General features: G+C 43.8%; 1 protein-coding gene across 1 annotated transcript in view; it reads right to left on the bottom strand.

Moving 5' to 3' along the window:
* The window catches only part of LOC115126721 (IQ motif and SEC7 domain-containing protein 3-like), a 193,747-nt gene continuing 176,759 nt past the window's right edge, over window positions 1-16,988 (bottom strand). Inside the window, 4 exon segments of the mRNA XM_065021490.1 lie at window positions 1-546; window positions 9,535-9,578; window positions 10,006-10,095; window positions 16,287-16,445. Coding sequence (XP_064877562.1) covers window positions 49-546; window positions 9,535-9,578; window positions 10,006-10,095; window positions 16,287-16,445 — 791 coding nt within the window. The 3' untranslated portion in view covers window positions 1-48.

The raw sequence follows: 16,988 nt of genomic DNA, 5'->3' as shown, positions 1-16,988 counted from the left end.
TGAGGTCAGGTGGGTGAGGGGGGGGTCATTGGTTCATTGGTCTCTTATTTACAGCAGGCTTCGAGAGCCACTTGGGGTCCTCTGGAGGCTGAGGCGGGGTCCGCCGGGGGATGTACTGGTGGGGGTGGTTGTAGGGGGAGGAGGAGGGGGTAAGGGGGGCTGGTGACCGTCCTTGCTCTCTGGTGACCTCACAGGAGTGGAGGTGGCCGACCGGATGACCTGGTGGTGGTGGGCATGGTGATGATGATGGGCGTGGGTGGGGGTGTGGCTGAGGAAGGCCTCCACGCGGCCATGGCCGCTGTTGTCCAGGACGATCACCTTGACAATCTGCTGGCACTGGATGAGCGTGTCGGGCCGAAGGTCGCCCATGCTGATTGGCTGGAGCTGCTGCAGGTGGTGGAGGGGGGTGCCAGCGGCTGACTGAAGCTGTGGCTGCTGCAAGAGCTCCCCCCGGTGGTTAAGAAGGGCTCCAACACTCTCGGGGCTCCGGGGCAAGCTCCCGCTGCTGCTGAGCTGGTACGTATGAAGCCTGTTGTGAATTGACACCTAGTTTAGAAAACAGCCAGAGACAGCATCAAATGTTATAAGACTGGCCTCCTTCTAGTGCTCCCTCAGCCCTCTTCTCTTTTTTTGGGTGACACCACATCACAACTGGCATGCGTGGGGTGGGGGGTGGGGAAGAGAGGGGGAGGGTTGGAGGGCGAACGTGCGCCCCCTGGTGCTGGGGGGACCAGTTCAGACTGGGTGCTGGAAGCATTGGTGTAGAGGTGGGACAGGTGGGGGGAGGCTGTGGATAGAGGGGGGGTGTCGGTTGAGAGGAGAGATGTGGGTCAGTTGTTTCTTTTGGGGGAGCCTGGTGGTTCTAAAGGAGTCAGAGGGCCCCCGTGCCTCCCTCTCAAACCACTGTGCAGCACTAAGGGTCACTGAACACTGGGGGCGAAGGAGAGAGGGAGGGGTGCTTTTAGACGGCCATTGAACATAGAAGGGGGGGGGGATTAGAACTGGAGACGAAGGTGAAACCAACAGGGGGACGAGACATCCACAGACACCACAGGCAACACTCATCAGAATGCATGCCTCATCATTTTACAACACATTTTAGCAGGCCTGGTCACTCACCAAGCCTGCTCTGTTCAGCAGGCCTGGTCATACCTTCAAAGATCAAGGAGGGTTTTGACATCCTACTTAAACATGACCTCCCATGAAGTTTCCTAAGAAACTCTTTCTTTTCCTACCTGTGAAACTTTTCCGGTTAAAAACTAAAGCATTCTCACTGGGGGTTGTGTACATCCTACATAGTTTGATGTTGCAGGGAGAATTACTTTGTCTTCGATTCCTATTTAGCCCTATTCCCATGTTTTGAAAATGTCCTTAAAAGCTACAAGAGCAAGTATGTTCAAGGCTTCGGTGACATAACACGTTTGTGCATGTTTCACAACAAATGGACGTCTTAATTCACAATAAACACTATAATTCAATTCAGTCTCAAAGCGAGCACTGCTTTGCTTGCAGGGTGAAAGGCCACTACTTGGCTAATCAACTGTATGACTCCTCCCCAGCAGTACTCATGCAGCTTGGGTACCTTCCACAGTTCCCCTCATCTCCCCAAACATATGGGTCTTGGAACGAAGAGATATGTTGGGAAATGTCTAGTTGTCTAAACATCCAGAATGAGCTGCGTTTCATTACAGAGCACTTGTAGGTGGATTCTCAGTGGAGTCTGCTAATCAGCCGCTGAACACATTTGCGGTGTAGCTCGTATGTAAATGAGATCTAAATCAGCCTCATTATGTATGCAGGCATGTGTAATATCCACCAGGAAGTGCTTGTCATGGAGGAATATGTTCCCTTTCATTATGGAAATGATTAAACACTTACAGTACCTTCGGAAAGTATTCAGACCCCTTGACTTTTCCACATTTATTACATTACAACCTTATTCTAAAATGGATTACATTTTTTTTAAACTCCTCAGCAATCTACACATAATACCCCATAATGACAAAGCGAAAACAGGTTTTTGCTATTTTTTTGAAAATGTATAAAACCTTAAAAACAGAAATACCTTATTTACATAAGTATTCAGACCCTCTGCTGTGAGACTCGAAATTGAGCTCAGGTGCATCCTGTTTCCATTGATCATCCTTGAGATGTTTCTACAACTTGATTGGACTACACCTGTGGTAAATTCTAAGGTCCCACAGTTGACAGTAAATGTCTGAGCAAAAACCAAGCCATGAGGTCGAAGGAATTGTCTGTAGAGCTCCGAGACAGGATTGTGTTGAGGCACAGATCTGGGGAGGGGTACCAAAACATTTCTGCAAAATTGAAGGTCCCCAAAAACACTGTGGCCTCCATTATTCATCTCATATACTCATCTCATATGTATATACTGTACTCGATACCATCTACTGTATCTTGCCTATGCCGCTCTGTACCATCACTCATTCATATATCTTTATGTACATATTCTTTATCCCCTTACACTTGTGTGTATAAGACAGTAGTTTTGGAATTGTTAGTTAGATTACTTGTTGGTTATTACTGCATTGTCGGAACTAGAAGCACAAGCATTTCGCTACACTCGCATTAACATCTGCTAACCATGTGTATGTGACAAATAAAATTTGATTTGATTTGATATTCTTAAATTGAAGAAGTTTGGAACCACCAAGACTCTTCCTAGAGCTGACCGACCTGCTAAAATAAGCAATCGGGGGAGAAAGGCCTTGGTCAGGGAGATGACCAAAAACACGATCACTCTGACAGAGCTCTAGAATTCCTTTGTGGAAATGGGAGAACATTCCAGAAGGACAACCATGTCTGCAGCACACCTCTGGTCAGGGAGGTGACCAAAAACCCGATGGTCACTCTCACAGAGCTCACAAATTCCTTTGTGGAAATGGGAGAACCTTCCAGAAGGACAACCATCTCTGCAACACTCCACCAATCAGGCCTTTATGGTAGAGTGGCTAGATGGAAGCCACTCCTCAGTAAAAGGCACATGACAGCCCGCTTGGAGTTCGCCAAAAGGCACCAAAAGACTCTCAGACCATGAGAAACAAGATTCTCTGGTCTGAGGAAACCAAGATTGAACTCTTTGGACTGAATGCCAAGCGTCACGTCTGGAGCAAACCTGGCACTATCCCTACGGTGAAGCATGGTGGTGGCAGAATCATGCTGTGGGGATGTTTTTCAGCGGCAGGGAATGGGAGACTAGTCAGGATCGAGGCAAAGATAAACAGAGCAAAGTACAGAGAGATCCTTGATGAAAACCTTCTCCAGAGCTCTCAGGATCTCAGACTGTGGCAAAGGTTCGCCTTCCAACAGGACAACAACCCAAAGCAGACAGCCAAGACAACGCAAGAGTGGCTTCGGGACAAGTCTCTGCATGTCCTTGAGTGCAGCCAGAGCCCAGACTTAAACCTGATCGAACATCTCTGGAGAGACCTGAAGATAGCTGTGCAGCAACACTCCCCATCCAACCTGACAGAGCTTGAGAGGATCTGCAAAGAAGAATTGGAGAAACTCCCCAAATACAGGTATGCCAAGCTTATAGTGCCATACCCAAGAAGAGTAAAGGGTCTGAATAATTTCACAATGTAAATGTGATATTTCAGTTCATTTTTTAATTTTGATAAATTAGCAAACATTTCTAAAAAACAGGTTTTGCTTTTTCATTATGGGCTATTTTGTTTAGATTGAGGAGAAAAAAAACAACATTTAATACATTTTAGAATAAGACTGTAACCTAACAAAAGGTGGAAAAAGTCAAAGGGTCTGAATACTTTCCAAAGGCCAAAAGGAAACTCCAGTTTTTGATAGGGGCGACTCTTAAGATGGTAGGCTAGGCCTTAGACCAGGGATCATCAACTAGATTCAACTGTGGGACCATTATTTATCGAATGGATGGTCAGGTGGTCGGAAGATAATTAGAACATAATAATTTCAAACCTCGCTTACATTTATATACAGTACGATCATGTCTCTCTATTATGCTTGGGAATCAGGGCATAAAATGAACACCAGCCACCTGCCAAATGCAGGTAGATTTAGGTATAGTCGGATAAGAATGTCTGTTTCACCAGCCACGTTGGTGGGTGGGCAATTTGCAGGGCTCTACAGTGGAGCATTATGTTCGCATTTGTGAATAAAAATAGAGTCAAAGGTCAAGTATGAACATAATGTGCGATTTGTAGCAAAGAAATGCTGATGTAGTTGTTTTCAAAGTATTTCTGCTGCTTTGTTTCATAGCTGCTAATCGCACAAAGAAATAAGAATCCTACATCCCACCTTGCGCAGCAACAGCTTTGCACACTGTGAGTGAAGCGGTGATATATTCATTTTTGGAGGCGCAGGTGCAGGTCAGTAAAGTGAGACAGATTTTTTCATCTACTTGACACAGTGGCTGGTGGACCAAAAATACATTTTTAGGCCCCGGTGGGAATATTTGGGAACAGATTTCCCAAATTAAAATGACTTGGAGTTGATTTCCTGGTGTCTGTTGTTATGTTAGTCTTTTATGTCCAACAATGAAAATGTTTTGCTCAGTAAACTTGGTGGGCCAAATAAAACCACCCACGTGCCAACCTCGGCCCACAGGCCACCAGTTGGGGAGCCCTGCTTTAGATTATTATGCAAGCTTGGTAATGGAACTGTGACAAGAATGACTATTGGCAGGTCCATATTGATTTTTCATGTGGTTTTGGGTTCCGTATTGCCCTTAAGCTAGATGGATGACATGGATGCCATTTCCATCGGGGCTTTTGATGTACATCTATTCATAATGTAATAAACTAGATTTAGTTTGATCTTTTATCATCGTCCTTAACGAACAATGAGTCACGCTCTGCCTTTGATTTCTCTCCCTCCTCCCTCCCTCCCGCCCTTTCTCTTTCACCTTCTCTATCCATCTCTCCCTCTGTCACACATATTCAGCTTCCTTTTGAGCAAGCTCAAAGGAGTCTTACAGGCTGTATATACAGTAGATCATGGCTACAACATGAATTGACCTGTTATGTGATTAATGACTGTAACTTCAGATATCATTAATGGCACATAATTAATCAATGAAAAACCTTCCTCCATACATGCTACACTTTATCCAGACAGAATAGACCCATGGCAGGGCAGGGTGGTCAAGGGCAAATGGAGCCCCCCGATCTCTAAGACCGACACGTACTCTATCCAGTCCTTTAACCCAGTCCTATAACCCAGTCATTTAACCCAGTCCTTTAACCCAGTCCTTTAACCCAGTCATTTAACCCAGTCATTTAACCCAGTCATTTAACCCAGTCCTTTAACCCAGTCCTTTAACCCAGTCCTTTAACTCAGTCCTATAACCCAGTCCTTTAACCCAGTCCTTTAACCCAGTCCTTTAACCCAGTCCTTTAACCCAGTCCTTTAACCCAGTCATTTAACCCAGTCATTTAACCCAGTCCTTTAACCCAGTCCTTTAACCCAGTCCTTTAACCCAGTCCTTTAACCCAGTCCTTTAACCCAGTCATTTAACCCAGTCCTTTAACCCCAGTCCTTTAACCCAGTCATTTAACCCAGTCCTTTAACCCAGTCCTTTAACCCAGTCATTTAACCCAGTCCTTTAACCCAGTCATTTAACCCAGTCCTTTAACCCAGTCCTTTAAACCCAGTCATTTAACCCAGTCATTTAACCCAGTCCTTTAACCCAGCAGATACTGTATGTATAATGTACCTCAAAGATGATCAATTTAAACGATACCGCAGTAGGCCTGTTGACTGTTAGAACAAATAAAGCCTTGTTCCAATGGAGCCGAGCACACTGCCTCTTGTTAAACAGGCCCTGAATGTCACATTGACCGGGTGTGTTTGCCTCTGTGCACCAGTCCTCTGGCGGAGGGATACAAAAGGTCATGTAGCACCTCCAGAGTGGTAATTGCAAAGCCTTTGGGTACTGTAGTTCTGCTGATCATGTGGAATGTGGAATGCTACGTTTTCTCACAGAAACATACACACACAGCAGTATTGTGGTAGGTTATGTCAACTGAATAAAAGTTGAAACACCCTCTAGAATTATGGTAATTTACCATTTCTATTCACTCATTCTCTCACTCACCTGAAAGCCCAAAGGGCCACCTCCAAACCTCTGGCCCAGGCTATACAGTTGAAGTCGGAAGTTTACATAGACTTAGGTTGGGGTCATTAAAACTGGTTTTTCAACCACTCCACAAATTTCTTGTTAACAAACTATAGTTTTGGCAAGTCGGTTAGCACATCTACTTTGTGCATGACACAAGTAATGTTTCCAATAATTGTTTACAGACAGATTATTTCACTTCCAAATGGTCAGAAGTTTACATTCACTAAGTTGACTGTGCCTTTAAACAGCTTGGAAAATTCCAGAAAATGATGTCATGGCTTAAGAAGCTGATTGACTCAAATTATGTCAATGAGCCTATTTGAGGTGTACCTGTGGATGAATTTCAAGGCTTACCTTCAAACTCAGTGCCTCCTGGCTTGACATCATGGGAAAATCAAAAGAAATCCGCCAAGACATCCTTGGGAGCAATTCAAACCACGTTCATCTGTACAAACAATAGTAGGCAAGTATAAACACCATGGGACCACGCAGCCATCATACCGCTCAGGAAGGAGACACGTTTGGTCTCCTTGAGATGAACGTACTTTGGTGCGAAAAGTGCAACTCAATCCCAGAACAACAGCAAAGGACTTTGTGAAGATGCTGGAGGAAACGGGCCCAAAAGTATCTATATCCACAGTAAAACGAGTCCTATTTCGACATAACCTGAAAGGCCGCTCAGCAAGGAAGAAGCCACTGCTTCAAAACCGCCATAAAAAAAGCCAGACTACGGTTTGCAACTGCACATGGGGACAAATATTGTACTTTTTGGAGAAATGTCCTCTGGTCTGATGAAACAAAAACAGAACTGTTTGGCCATAATGACCATCGTTATGTTTGGACGAAAAAGGGGAGGCTTGCAAGCCGAAGAACACCATCCCAACCGTGAAGCACGGGGTGGCAGCATCATGTTGTGGGGATACTTTGCTGCAGGAGGTATTGGTGCACTTCACAAAATAGATGGCGTCATGAGGGAGGAAAATTATGTGGATATATTGAAGCAACATCTCAAGACGTCAGGAAGTTCGAACTTGGTCGTAAATGGGTCTTCCAAATGGACAATGAACCCAAGCATACTTCCAAAGTTGTGGCAAACTTCCAAAGTTGTGGCAAAATGGTTTAAGGACAACAAAGTCAAGGTATTGGAGTGGCCATCACAAAGCCCTAACCTCAATCCTATAGAAAATTTGTGGGCAGGATTGAAAAAGCGTGGGCGAGCAAGCAGGCCTACAAACCTGACTCCGTTACACCAGCTCTATCAGGAGGAATGGGCCAAAATTCACCCAATTTATTGTGGGATGCTTGTGGATGGCTACCTGAAATGTTTGACCCAAGTTAAACAATATAAAGGCAATGCTACCAAATACTAATTGAGTGTATGTAAACTTCTGACCCACTGGGAATGTGATGAAAGAAGCTGAACTAAATCATTTTCTCTACTATTATTTTGACATTTCACATTCTTAAAATAAAGTGGTGATCCTAACTGACCAAAGACAGGGACTTTTTACTCTGATTAAATGTCAGGAATTGTGAAAAACTGAGTTTAAATGTACTTGGCTAAGGTGTATGTAAACTTCCGACTTCAACTGTATATAATGCAGTAACCACTTCCTATGTTTCTACCTACTACTATTAACTACCTACCTAGAACAATTACTAAGGACATTTACAGTACCAGTCAAAAGTTTGGACACACCTACTCATTCAAGGTTTTTTTAAATTTATTTTTTACTATTTTCTACATTGTAGAATAATAGTGAAGACATCAAAACTATGAAATAACACATATGGAATGATATAGTAACCAAAATTGTTAGAACATTTTAAATATATTTTATATTTGAGATTCTTACTAGCCACCCTTTGCCTTGACAGTTTTGCACACTCTTTTCATTCTCACAACCAGCTTCCTGAGGTAGTCACCTGGAATGCATATCAAATAACAGGTGTGCCTTGTCAAAAGTTCATTTGTGGAATTTCTTTGCTTCTTAATGCGTTTGAGCCAATCAGTTGTGTTGTGACAAGGTAGGGGGGTACACAGAAGATGGCCCTATTTGATAAAAAAAAAATCCATATTAAGGCAAGAACAGCTCAAATAAGCAAAGAGAAATGACAGTTCATCATTACTTTAAGACATGATGAACTTTTAAAGTTTCTTCAAGTGCAGTCGCAAAAACCATCAAGCGCTATCATGAAACTGGCTTTCATGAGGACCGCCACAGGAAAGGAAGACCCAGAGTTACCTCTGCTGCAGAGGATAAGTAACAGACATATCTCAACATCAACTGTTCAGAGGAGACTGCGTGAATCAGTCCTTCATGGTCGAATTGCTGCAAAGAAACCACTACTAAAGGACACCAATAAGAAGAAGAGACTTGCTTGGGCCAAGAGACACAAGCAATGGACATTAGACCGGAGGAAACCTGTCCTTTGGTCTGATGAGTCCAAATTTGAGACTTTTGGTTCCAACCGCCATGTCTTTGTGAGACGCAGAGTAGATGAACGGATGATCTCTGCATGAGTGGTTCCCACCGTGAAGCATGGAGGAGGAGGTGTGATAGTGCTTTGCTGGTGACACTGTCTGTGATTTATTTAGAATTCAAGGCACACTTAACCAGCATGGCTACCACAGCATTCTGCAGCAATACGCCATCCCATCTGGTTTGCGCTTAGTGGGACTACCATTTGATATTCAACAAGACAATGACCCAAAACACACCTCCAGGCTGTGCAAGGGCTATTTGACCAAGAAGGACAGTGATGGAGTGCTGTATCAGATGACCTGGCCTCCACAATCACCTGACCTCAACCCAATTGAGATGGTTTGGGATGAGTAGGACCGCAGAGTGAATGAAATGCAGTCAACAAGTGCTCAGCATATGTGGGAACTTGGAAGAATGTTGGAAAATCATTCCAGGTGAAGCTGGTTGAGAGAATGCCAAGAGTGTACAAAGCTGTCATCAAGGCAAAGGGTGGCTACTTTGAAGAATCTGAAATCTAAAATATGTTTTGATTTGTTTAACACTTTTTTGGTTACTAAGTGATTCCATATGTGTTATTTCATAGTTTTGATGTCTTCACTATTATTCTACAAGGTAGAAAATAGAGAAAATAAAGAAAAACCCTTGAATGAGTAGGTGTGTCCAAACTTTTGACTGGTATTGTATATGGATATGTCATGCTATATGGGGGGCAGATTTATTGTCTGATCGGAGTTCTATGGGGTCAATAGTTAGTTCAATAGGGTCAATAGTTAGTTCAATAGAGTCCCACTCACCCATTCACTCACATACAGACGCACTAGCGTTATGCTAGGTCAGGCTAAATTCTGTGGTGCCTAGGCCTCTGCTCCAGTGACAAGAGATACAAATAAACACTTACCTGCATTAAGACTTGGCCTATCAGTGATCACTTACCTCCACTGCATTGTGTCCACTGTTCTCATCCAGGTCCTGCTTGCCTGTCAATCAAAATGACACCAACATAAGAGCTGACGGAAACATGAGGCCAAAATCAATGGCGTGTGTATGTTTTTGGTTTTATTGTCCTTGTGGGGACCAGATGTCCTTACAAGGATAGTTAAACAAGGAGATTTCGGACACTTGGGGACATTTCACCGATCCCCACAAGGAAAAATACTATTTTAGGCTTAGGGGTCAGGGGTTAGGTTTAGGGGTTTGGGGTTAAGGTTAGGTTAGGTTAAGGGTTAGGTTTACGGTAAATAGGATTTTTAATGGGAAACAATTGTTTGGTCCCCACAAGGATAGTAAAACAAATGTGTGTGTGTGTGTGTATGAGAGCATGTGTGTCTGGAGAGTAGTATGTTTCACAGTATTGCATGTTAGCTTAGGTTAGGTGCACAAACACATGTGTACACAGACACACACCTGACGGGGAGCCCTGTTTGCTGCGTAGCTCCAGAGTGCCATTGTTCTTAGCTGACACTCCCTTCGAGCCCTGCTGTTTCTCCAACTCCCCTACACAGGACAGAAGACTGTCATCAGAGAGAGATAGAGAGGGAGAGAGAGACAGACACAGCGGGAGAGTGAGAGAGTGAGAGAGTGAGTGAGAGAGAGTGTGAGAGAGAGTGAGAGAGAGAGAGAGAGTGAGAGAGAGTGTGAGAGAGTGAGAGAGTGAGTGAGAGAGAGTGTGAGAGAGAGTGAGAGAGAGTGTGAGAGAGTGTGAGAAAGTGAGAGACAGACAGACAGACAGACAGACAGACAGACAGACAGACAGACAGACAGACAGACAGACAGACAGACAGACAGACAGACAGACAGACAGACAGACGGAGGGAGGGAGAGAGAGAGGGAGAGAGACGGACAGAGAGAGAGACGGACAGAGAGTGTAACAAACAGAGAGTGTGTAGGGGAGGGATGGGTTGGAAGGAAAGGAAGAGAGGAGAGAGTAAGAGGGAGGGAGAAATGGGGCGAGGCTGAGAGAAAGAGTGGTGATAGGGAGAGAGAGAGGGAGGGAGGGGGACGAAAGAGGATGAGACGGACAGAGACAGAAGCACCAACAGTGACGGACAGTGAGAGAGGAATATAGACAACAACTGCAGAAGAGATAGAGAGAGGAAGATAAAGAGAGAGACAGAATGAGTGACAGGGGCACAGACAGAGGGAACAGCATGTGCAAGGGAGACAGACAGACATAGAGAGAGCCAGACAGAGTGACAGCAGCAGAGATGGAGAGTAACAGACAGACAGACATAGAGAGAGCCAGACAGAGTGACAGCAGCAGAGATGGAGACAGTGACAGACAGACATAAAGAGACAGACAGACATAGAGAGAGCCAGACAGAGTGACAGCAGCAGAGATGGAGACAGTGACAGACAGACATAAAGAGACAGACAGACATAGAGAGAGCCAGACAGAGTGACAGCAGCAGAGATGGAGACAGTGACAGACAGACATAAAGAGACAGAGAGTGACAGACAGACATAAAGAGACAGAGAGTAACAGACAGACAGACAGACAGACAGACAGACAGACAGACAGACAGACAGACAGACAGACAGACAGACAGACATAAAGAGAGTCAGCAGTAGCAGTAGAGACGGAGACAGTGACAGACAAAACAGAAAAACAAGTGGGGGCGAGTCCTCTGCCTCCTCCCTAGAGTCACTCAACTCTACACAGTGTCCCAAATGGCACCTTATTCCTTATGGGGCCTTGTCTAAAAGTAGTGCACTGCTTAGGGAATAAGCTGCCATTTGGGGCACCGCTGTGCGGTTGATGATGATTGCCTGTCATTTCCATTGGCGACGGCTAAATGTTGCTGTGTCCCCACTGACTGCTTGGTTCTGTAATTCTGCTGCAGCTGTACTCCAGTAGGATGACTGTGCAGAATAGTTGAGTCCTTTTTCAAGTCTCTTTCCTCATGAGAAATAGTCGGGAGTGTTGCGTGTGTCTGTTTTTTCATGTGTGTTTGTGAGTGAGTCTGTGCATGTGTGTGTGTCTGTGAATGTGTGTGCTTCCTTGCTCCAAACTCAGGTGACCTTTTGAGTCACAGCAACATCCCCCAGCGTATCTCCAGTCCAACGGAGGAAAAAAAGGGATGAAAAAAAAAGAAATAGCTCATCCAAAATAATGTATGAATCATCCATCCCTCCATCCACACAGGAATTCCCTTTCATTTCTCAAAGAGGAGAAATAAACAATAAAACATGGAATAGGCCGCCGCAGGCTTATTTACACGAGTGCTAACAATGGGGCGCCTTCGTAGAGGAGGGGAAGATGTCGACCGTGTGTGTGTGTGCCAGTGATTGTGTGTGTGTGTGTGTGTGTGTGTGTTCATGCATTGGCACTTGACTTTGTCTGAAAATGGGGGTGCAAAAGCTTTTAAAACTGTTTCTTAACAGGAGGAACCCATTTTTATGAACAGAACACAACGATTTTTCTTAGGTTTTGCCACAATAAATGATATTGAAAAGGTGTTTTAATAACTAGATTACTAATCTCCCCCCCTGAAAATCACACCTCAAATAATGAATTGAAAGTCTGAAACTGGAGTTTTGCATTTAAATTTGGTCATTGATCATGTTCCCATAATAATAATATTACAAACATATTATTAACTCATCATTATTATCATTAAACGTGTGTACAACAACCATAGTGAGTAGGCTACATACACTGAGTGTACCAAACATTTTGCCCTCAGAACAGCCTCAATTCATCAGGGCATGGACTCTACAAGGTGTGGAAAGCGTTCCACAGGGATGCTGGCCCATGTTGACTCCAATGCTTCCTACAGTTGTGTCAAGTGGGCTGGATGTCCTTTGGGTGCTGGATCGTCCTTGATACACACGGGAAACTGTTGAGCGTGAAAAACCCAGCAGCGTTGCAGACAGTGGAGGCTGCTGAGGAGAGGACGGCTCATAACAGAGACTGTAACGGCTCGAACGGAATGGCATCAAACACCTGGGAACCATGGAAACCATGTGTTTGATGGATTTGATATCATTCCACTCCAGTCATTACCATGAGCCTGTTCTCCCATATTAAGGTGCCACCAACCTCCTGTGGTTGCAGTTCATGACATACACCGGTGTGCCTGGTACCTACTACCATACCCCGTTCAAGGGCACAAATACACAATTCATGTCTCAGTTGCCTCAAAGCTTAAAACTCCTCCTTTAACCTGTCTCCTCCCCTTCATCTTTAACCTGTCTCCTCCCCTTCATCTTTAACCTGTCTCCTCCCCTTCATCTTTAACCTGTCTCCTCCCCTTCATCTTTAACCTGTCTCCTCCCCTTCATCTTTAACCTGTCTCCTCCCCTTCATCTTTAACCTGTCTCCTCCCCTTCATCTTTAACCTGTCTCCTCCCCTTCATCTTTAACCTGTCTCTCCCCTTCATCTTTAACCTGTCTCCTCCCCTTCATCTTTAACCTGTCTCCTCCCCTTCATCTTTAACCTGTCTCCTCCCCTTCATCTACACTGATTGAAGTGGATTTAACAGGTGAGATCAATAAGGGATCATAGCTTTATGCCTTTTCATTTGATACACCAGTGGTGCAACTAGTGCTTTCTTTCCACACTGAACCAAAACAGTGGCGGCTGTGAAGCAAAACTTTCAAACCAAAAACAGGAATCTTGTGGAGACTAAATGCAATCTGTTAATTGTGTGTGCACGCTAGTGTGTATGCGCATGTATCCTGTGCTAGTGTGTATGCGCACATGTGCATGTATCCTGTGCTAGTGTGTATGCATGTGTGACTTCCCTAAAGAAAACAGACAAACTCGCAAAACACACACACAAGCACAAACACCACTCTCCTCCACATCTCTTCTCCCTGGCTGCTTTCAAGAGAGCTGCCCTCTCCTTTGTTCTTGTTTTGTCCAGAGTGTTTGGCTGCTCTGTACCAGAGAACACTAACAGAAGGTCACTGGCCAGGGTCTCTGTCAGGAATCAGACTGGGAGACAAACACAAACATGCCAACCCTGTCCAACTTTTTAGAGTACCAGACACGCTCTGCAAATTGGAGATTCAACTGGCGCGCATAGCACATGCCGAAATGGGGTCCCCCCACGCTCCTGCACGCTCTGTTTGTGAGTCTGATCGCAATTATAAAATTGTACCAAATCAAGTCCATACAAGGTTGGAATACTTCCCTTCCTGACAGCATCCCATGTACACACATGGTAAACGTCACTAACAACATGGAGATAGAAAGAACACACAAAGGGCCTTTATTCTTGGACTTTTTAAAATGTTAATAAACAAATAATAACACGTTATTTGTTTAGATACAAAATGTACAAACGTCTTATCCGCGATTTAAAAAAAGCTGCTCTGTCTGTTTCTTTCAGTCTCCTCACTCTCATCGTCTGACATTGCTTTACTGACTGGCTGCAACAACAATGATTTGTTAAATTAGCTGCTATTTTGTTTGGGACCTATGCTTACTTGTTTTTCATGAGCACACGTGCTTAGACAAACATAATGGATCACACCTGGTTCAGTTCACTCCTCTGAAAAGGTATTTACAGAACAAAAATAAAAGTATTAGCACAGATGGTGGAATTAGCACAGATGGTCAGTATGTTTATTCCATTTCCTGTACAGTGTAGAATAGAGATAATAATCTATAACGTTTTTCTTAGCACATGACCCCAAGTTTAGTCTCTATAGTAGAGGAACGCTTGTCACCTCTCAAACAGGGCCAGTTTACAAGGATTGGCTTTTTAGACACGGGTCCTAATCAACTCTAAAAGATAAATCATTTTGAAAACATAAAAACAAAAACAAATGATCACATCGACACAGACCGCAAATTGTCTACACAAAGCTTATCTAGGCTACCGCCAAGGGAATCTGACCGCTGTTGTAAAGGTGCCTATGGTATTTCGTTCCAGCACATACATCATTTCAGATTTTGGAAATGGATAAAACCTCAAATCTAGTGCAAAGGCATTTTAGAAGGCCTCTATAGCCTCTATAGCTGATACCGGACACTCATTCATTCTTCATGGCGCAGTCTTCTAAAATCCCAACTCTATTTAATGTCAAGATGGTTATATTTATTTTGGATTATACTTTTGTAATGCTTTTTGTGACGTGGATCATAGTTACAGTCTATCAGGTTGCGTGATTATCGTAATGTTACGTGGGAAAAAAACAACTAATGGGACGCATAATGAAATATCACACTCGCACAAATGAGACCAGTTATTTTTCGTATTTGCATTTAATTTATTTCACTAGCAAATGCGAGTGAACTGCTGGCACTTTAGAGACCACTGAATGTCCATCTTCTTGGCTTGAAACAATTAGTGTTTACCTTTCCACAGCACACAGAGTCGAAAATAGATTTGTCAATGTGTTCACGTACAGCTGACAGTTGGCAAACTCAGCATCATAACAAACAGGAGGAGGGGCCGTAGTATGGTACTCCCATAGCGGGCATTAATATCAGAATGACACCGGGTAGCTACGTTGAATAATGAGGTATTCATCTCCATGTCCGTTGACACAAACTCCCTACATGTCTGTGTGTTGCAGCTCGAGAATCGGGATGTTAGATTTACTCAGTGGAATTATTTTTTATTCAAATGTAAAACATACAAAATAAAAATAAGGCCCTATTCATTTCTGCGTACTTTTAACTCGGATCTCGTACCTGCGTATATGGACAGAGAATTGCGTAGTTGGAACCAAAATGCAGAGCCATGATTATACAGAGACATGATCACATAGAACTCTTCCATCTCCATTTACTCAGCAAACAGCAAAATAACCTTTAAAAAATGGATTAAACAACATCTCATGGAACAGAGGGGACTGTGAGGGGACACACACACAGAGACACTTTTAGTTGTGTTGCTTGTATATGGTTGTATTTTAAATGTGTGTGACTGTCCTACTGTCTATCAGTGAATCAGTGTCATGTTTATAGTGTTTTTGTGGAACCCAGGAAGAGTAGTTGCTGCTTCTGCTAAGGATAATGGAGATCCTTATAACCAAGTAATAAACAATTAAACACAAACATGTACACATGCACACACACTCAGGCAGACATGCACACACACTCAGGCAGACATGCACACACACTCAGGCAAACACATACACACAGACACACACGCACATACACACGTCCCGAGTCCCCCAGGCAGAATAGAAACACAACCGTTCCCTGACTCTTGTTTTTCAGAAACGCATCAGAACAGAGTGTATGATCTCAGTATTGGGAGCATGAATAATTGTATCTTCAGTGTAGTCGTTGATGTTAGAGATACAATAATGTCATTTGTATGGGTACTAGGAGGGAATATGAGCATGAACACAGTTTGGTTATGTAATGACATCAACGTATACAAAGACATGCACACACAGACACATGCATGTAGACACAGACACATGCACACGTAGACAGACAGATAGACTGTTGACATCTTCCTCTCCCCATTGTTAGCACTTATGTAAATAATCCTGCGGCACCCTGATTCCATTTTCTCCTTTTTGAGAAATGAAAGAGAATCTCTGTGCGGATGGAGGGATGGATGATTCATACATTATTTTGCATGAGCTGTTTCTTTTTTCCCCTTTCCCTCTTCACCTGAGTTTGGAGCAACGGAGTACACACACACACACACACACACACACACACACACACACACACACACACACACACACACACACACACCTCATCCACAGTACTCACATTCAATGCGTATCTGTTCCATCTCTGACACCTCAGCAATGGACTCCTTCAGATCTTCTAGAAACTTGAGCAGCTCCTCGGCGCTCTGAGCACAGAAGTTGAGCACCTGCTTCTTGTCTGAGCCGAAGGGTGAGATGATGGTGATGCCATGGGGGTAGTCTGAGGAGGAGAGATGAGAAGGAGATTACTTTATTTTACATAATAGTGTTGGCTAATAAGAAGGATGAAAGGATATCGCCAAATGTCTTCCTCATATCGATATCCAATGATATTGGTGCCCACCACTAATAGTTACATATTGCAATAGACCCAGATTGGCTAAAGGCATTTGTACCAAAGCGTTGGTCAAATAGATCCATGAACTAGTTTGTGGAGTATTCAAGGATGTAACTGTACTGGAGTTTCTTTTCACAATAACAAGTATTATGGTTTAAATCACTAAACAGAGATGAGTTCCCCCAAAGCAAAATAAAGGCTTGATCCATCACAGCCAGGTAACTAAAGAATGAACCATTTTCTCACATCTTCAACTGACACAGTAGCAACAAAAAATATCAGAATGCTTTTTTCTCCTTCCCCAAAGAAGGGAATGAGGCAAAAGAGCCAATAAATTCATTGGGGAAATGAGATTAGTCGCTACTGTTTTCTGTTTTCATTTCTCACTATCCGTGCTCCGGCGCGCCTCGCTCTCCTCTTCGCTCT

This window comes from Oncorhynchus nerka, linkage group LG8 (assembly GCF_034236695.1).
Source record: "Oncorhynchus nerka isolate Pitt River linkage group LG8, Oner_Uvic_2.0, whole genome shotgun sequence".
NCBI lineage: Eukaryota > Metazoa > Chordata > Actinopteri > Salmoniformes > Salmonidae > Oncorhynchus > Oncorhynchus nerka.
This window is presented reverse-complemented; position numbering and strand designations above follow the sequence as displayed.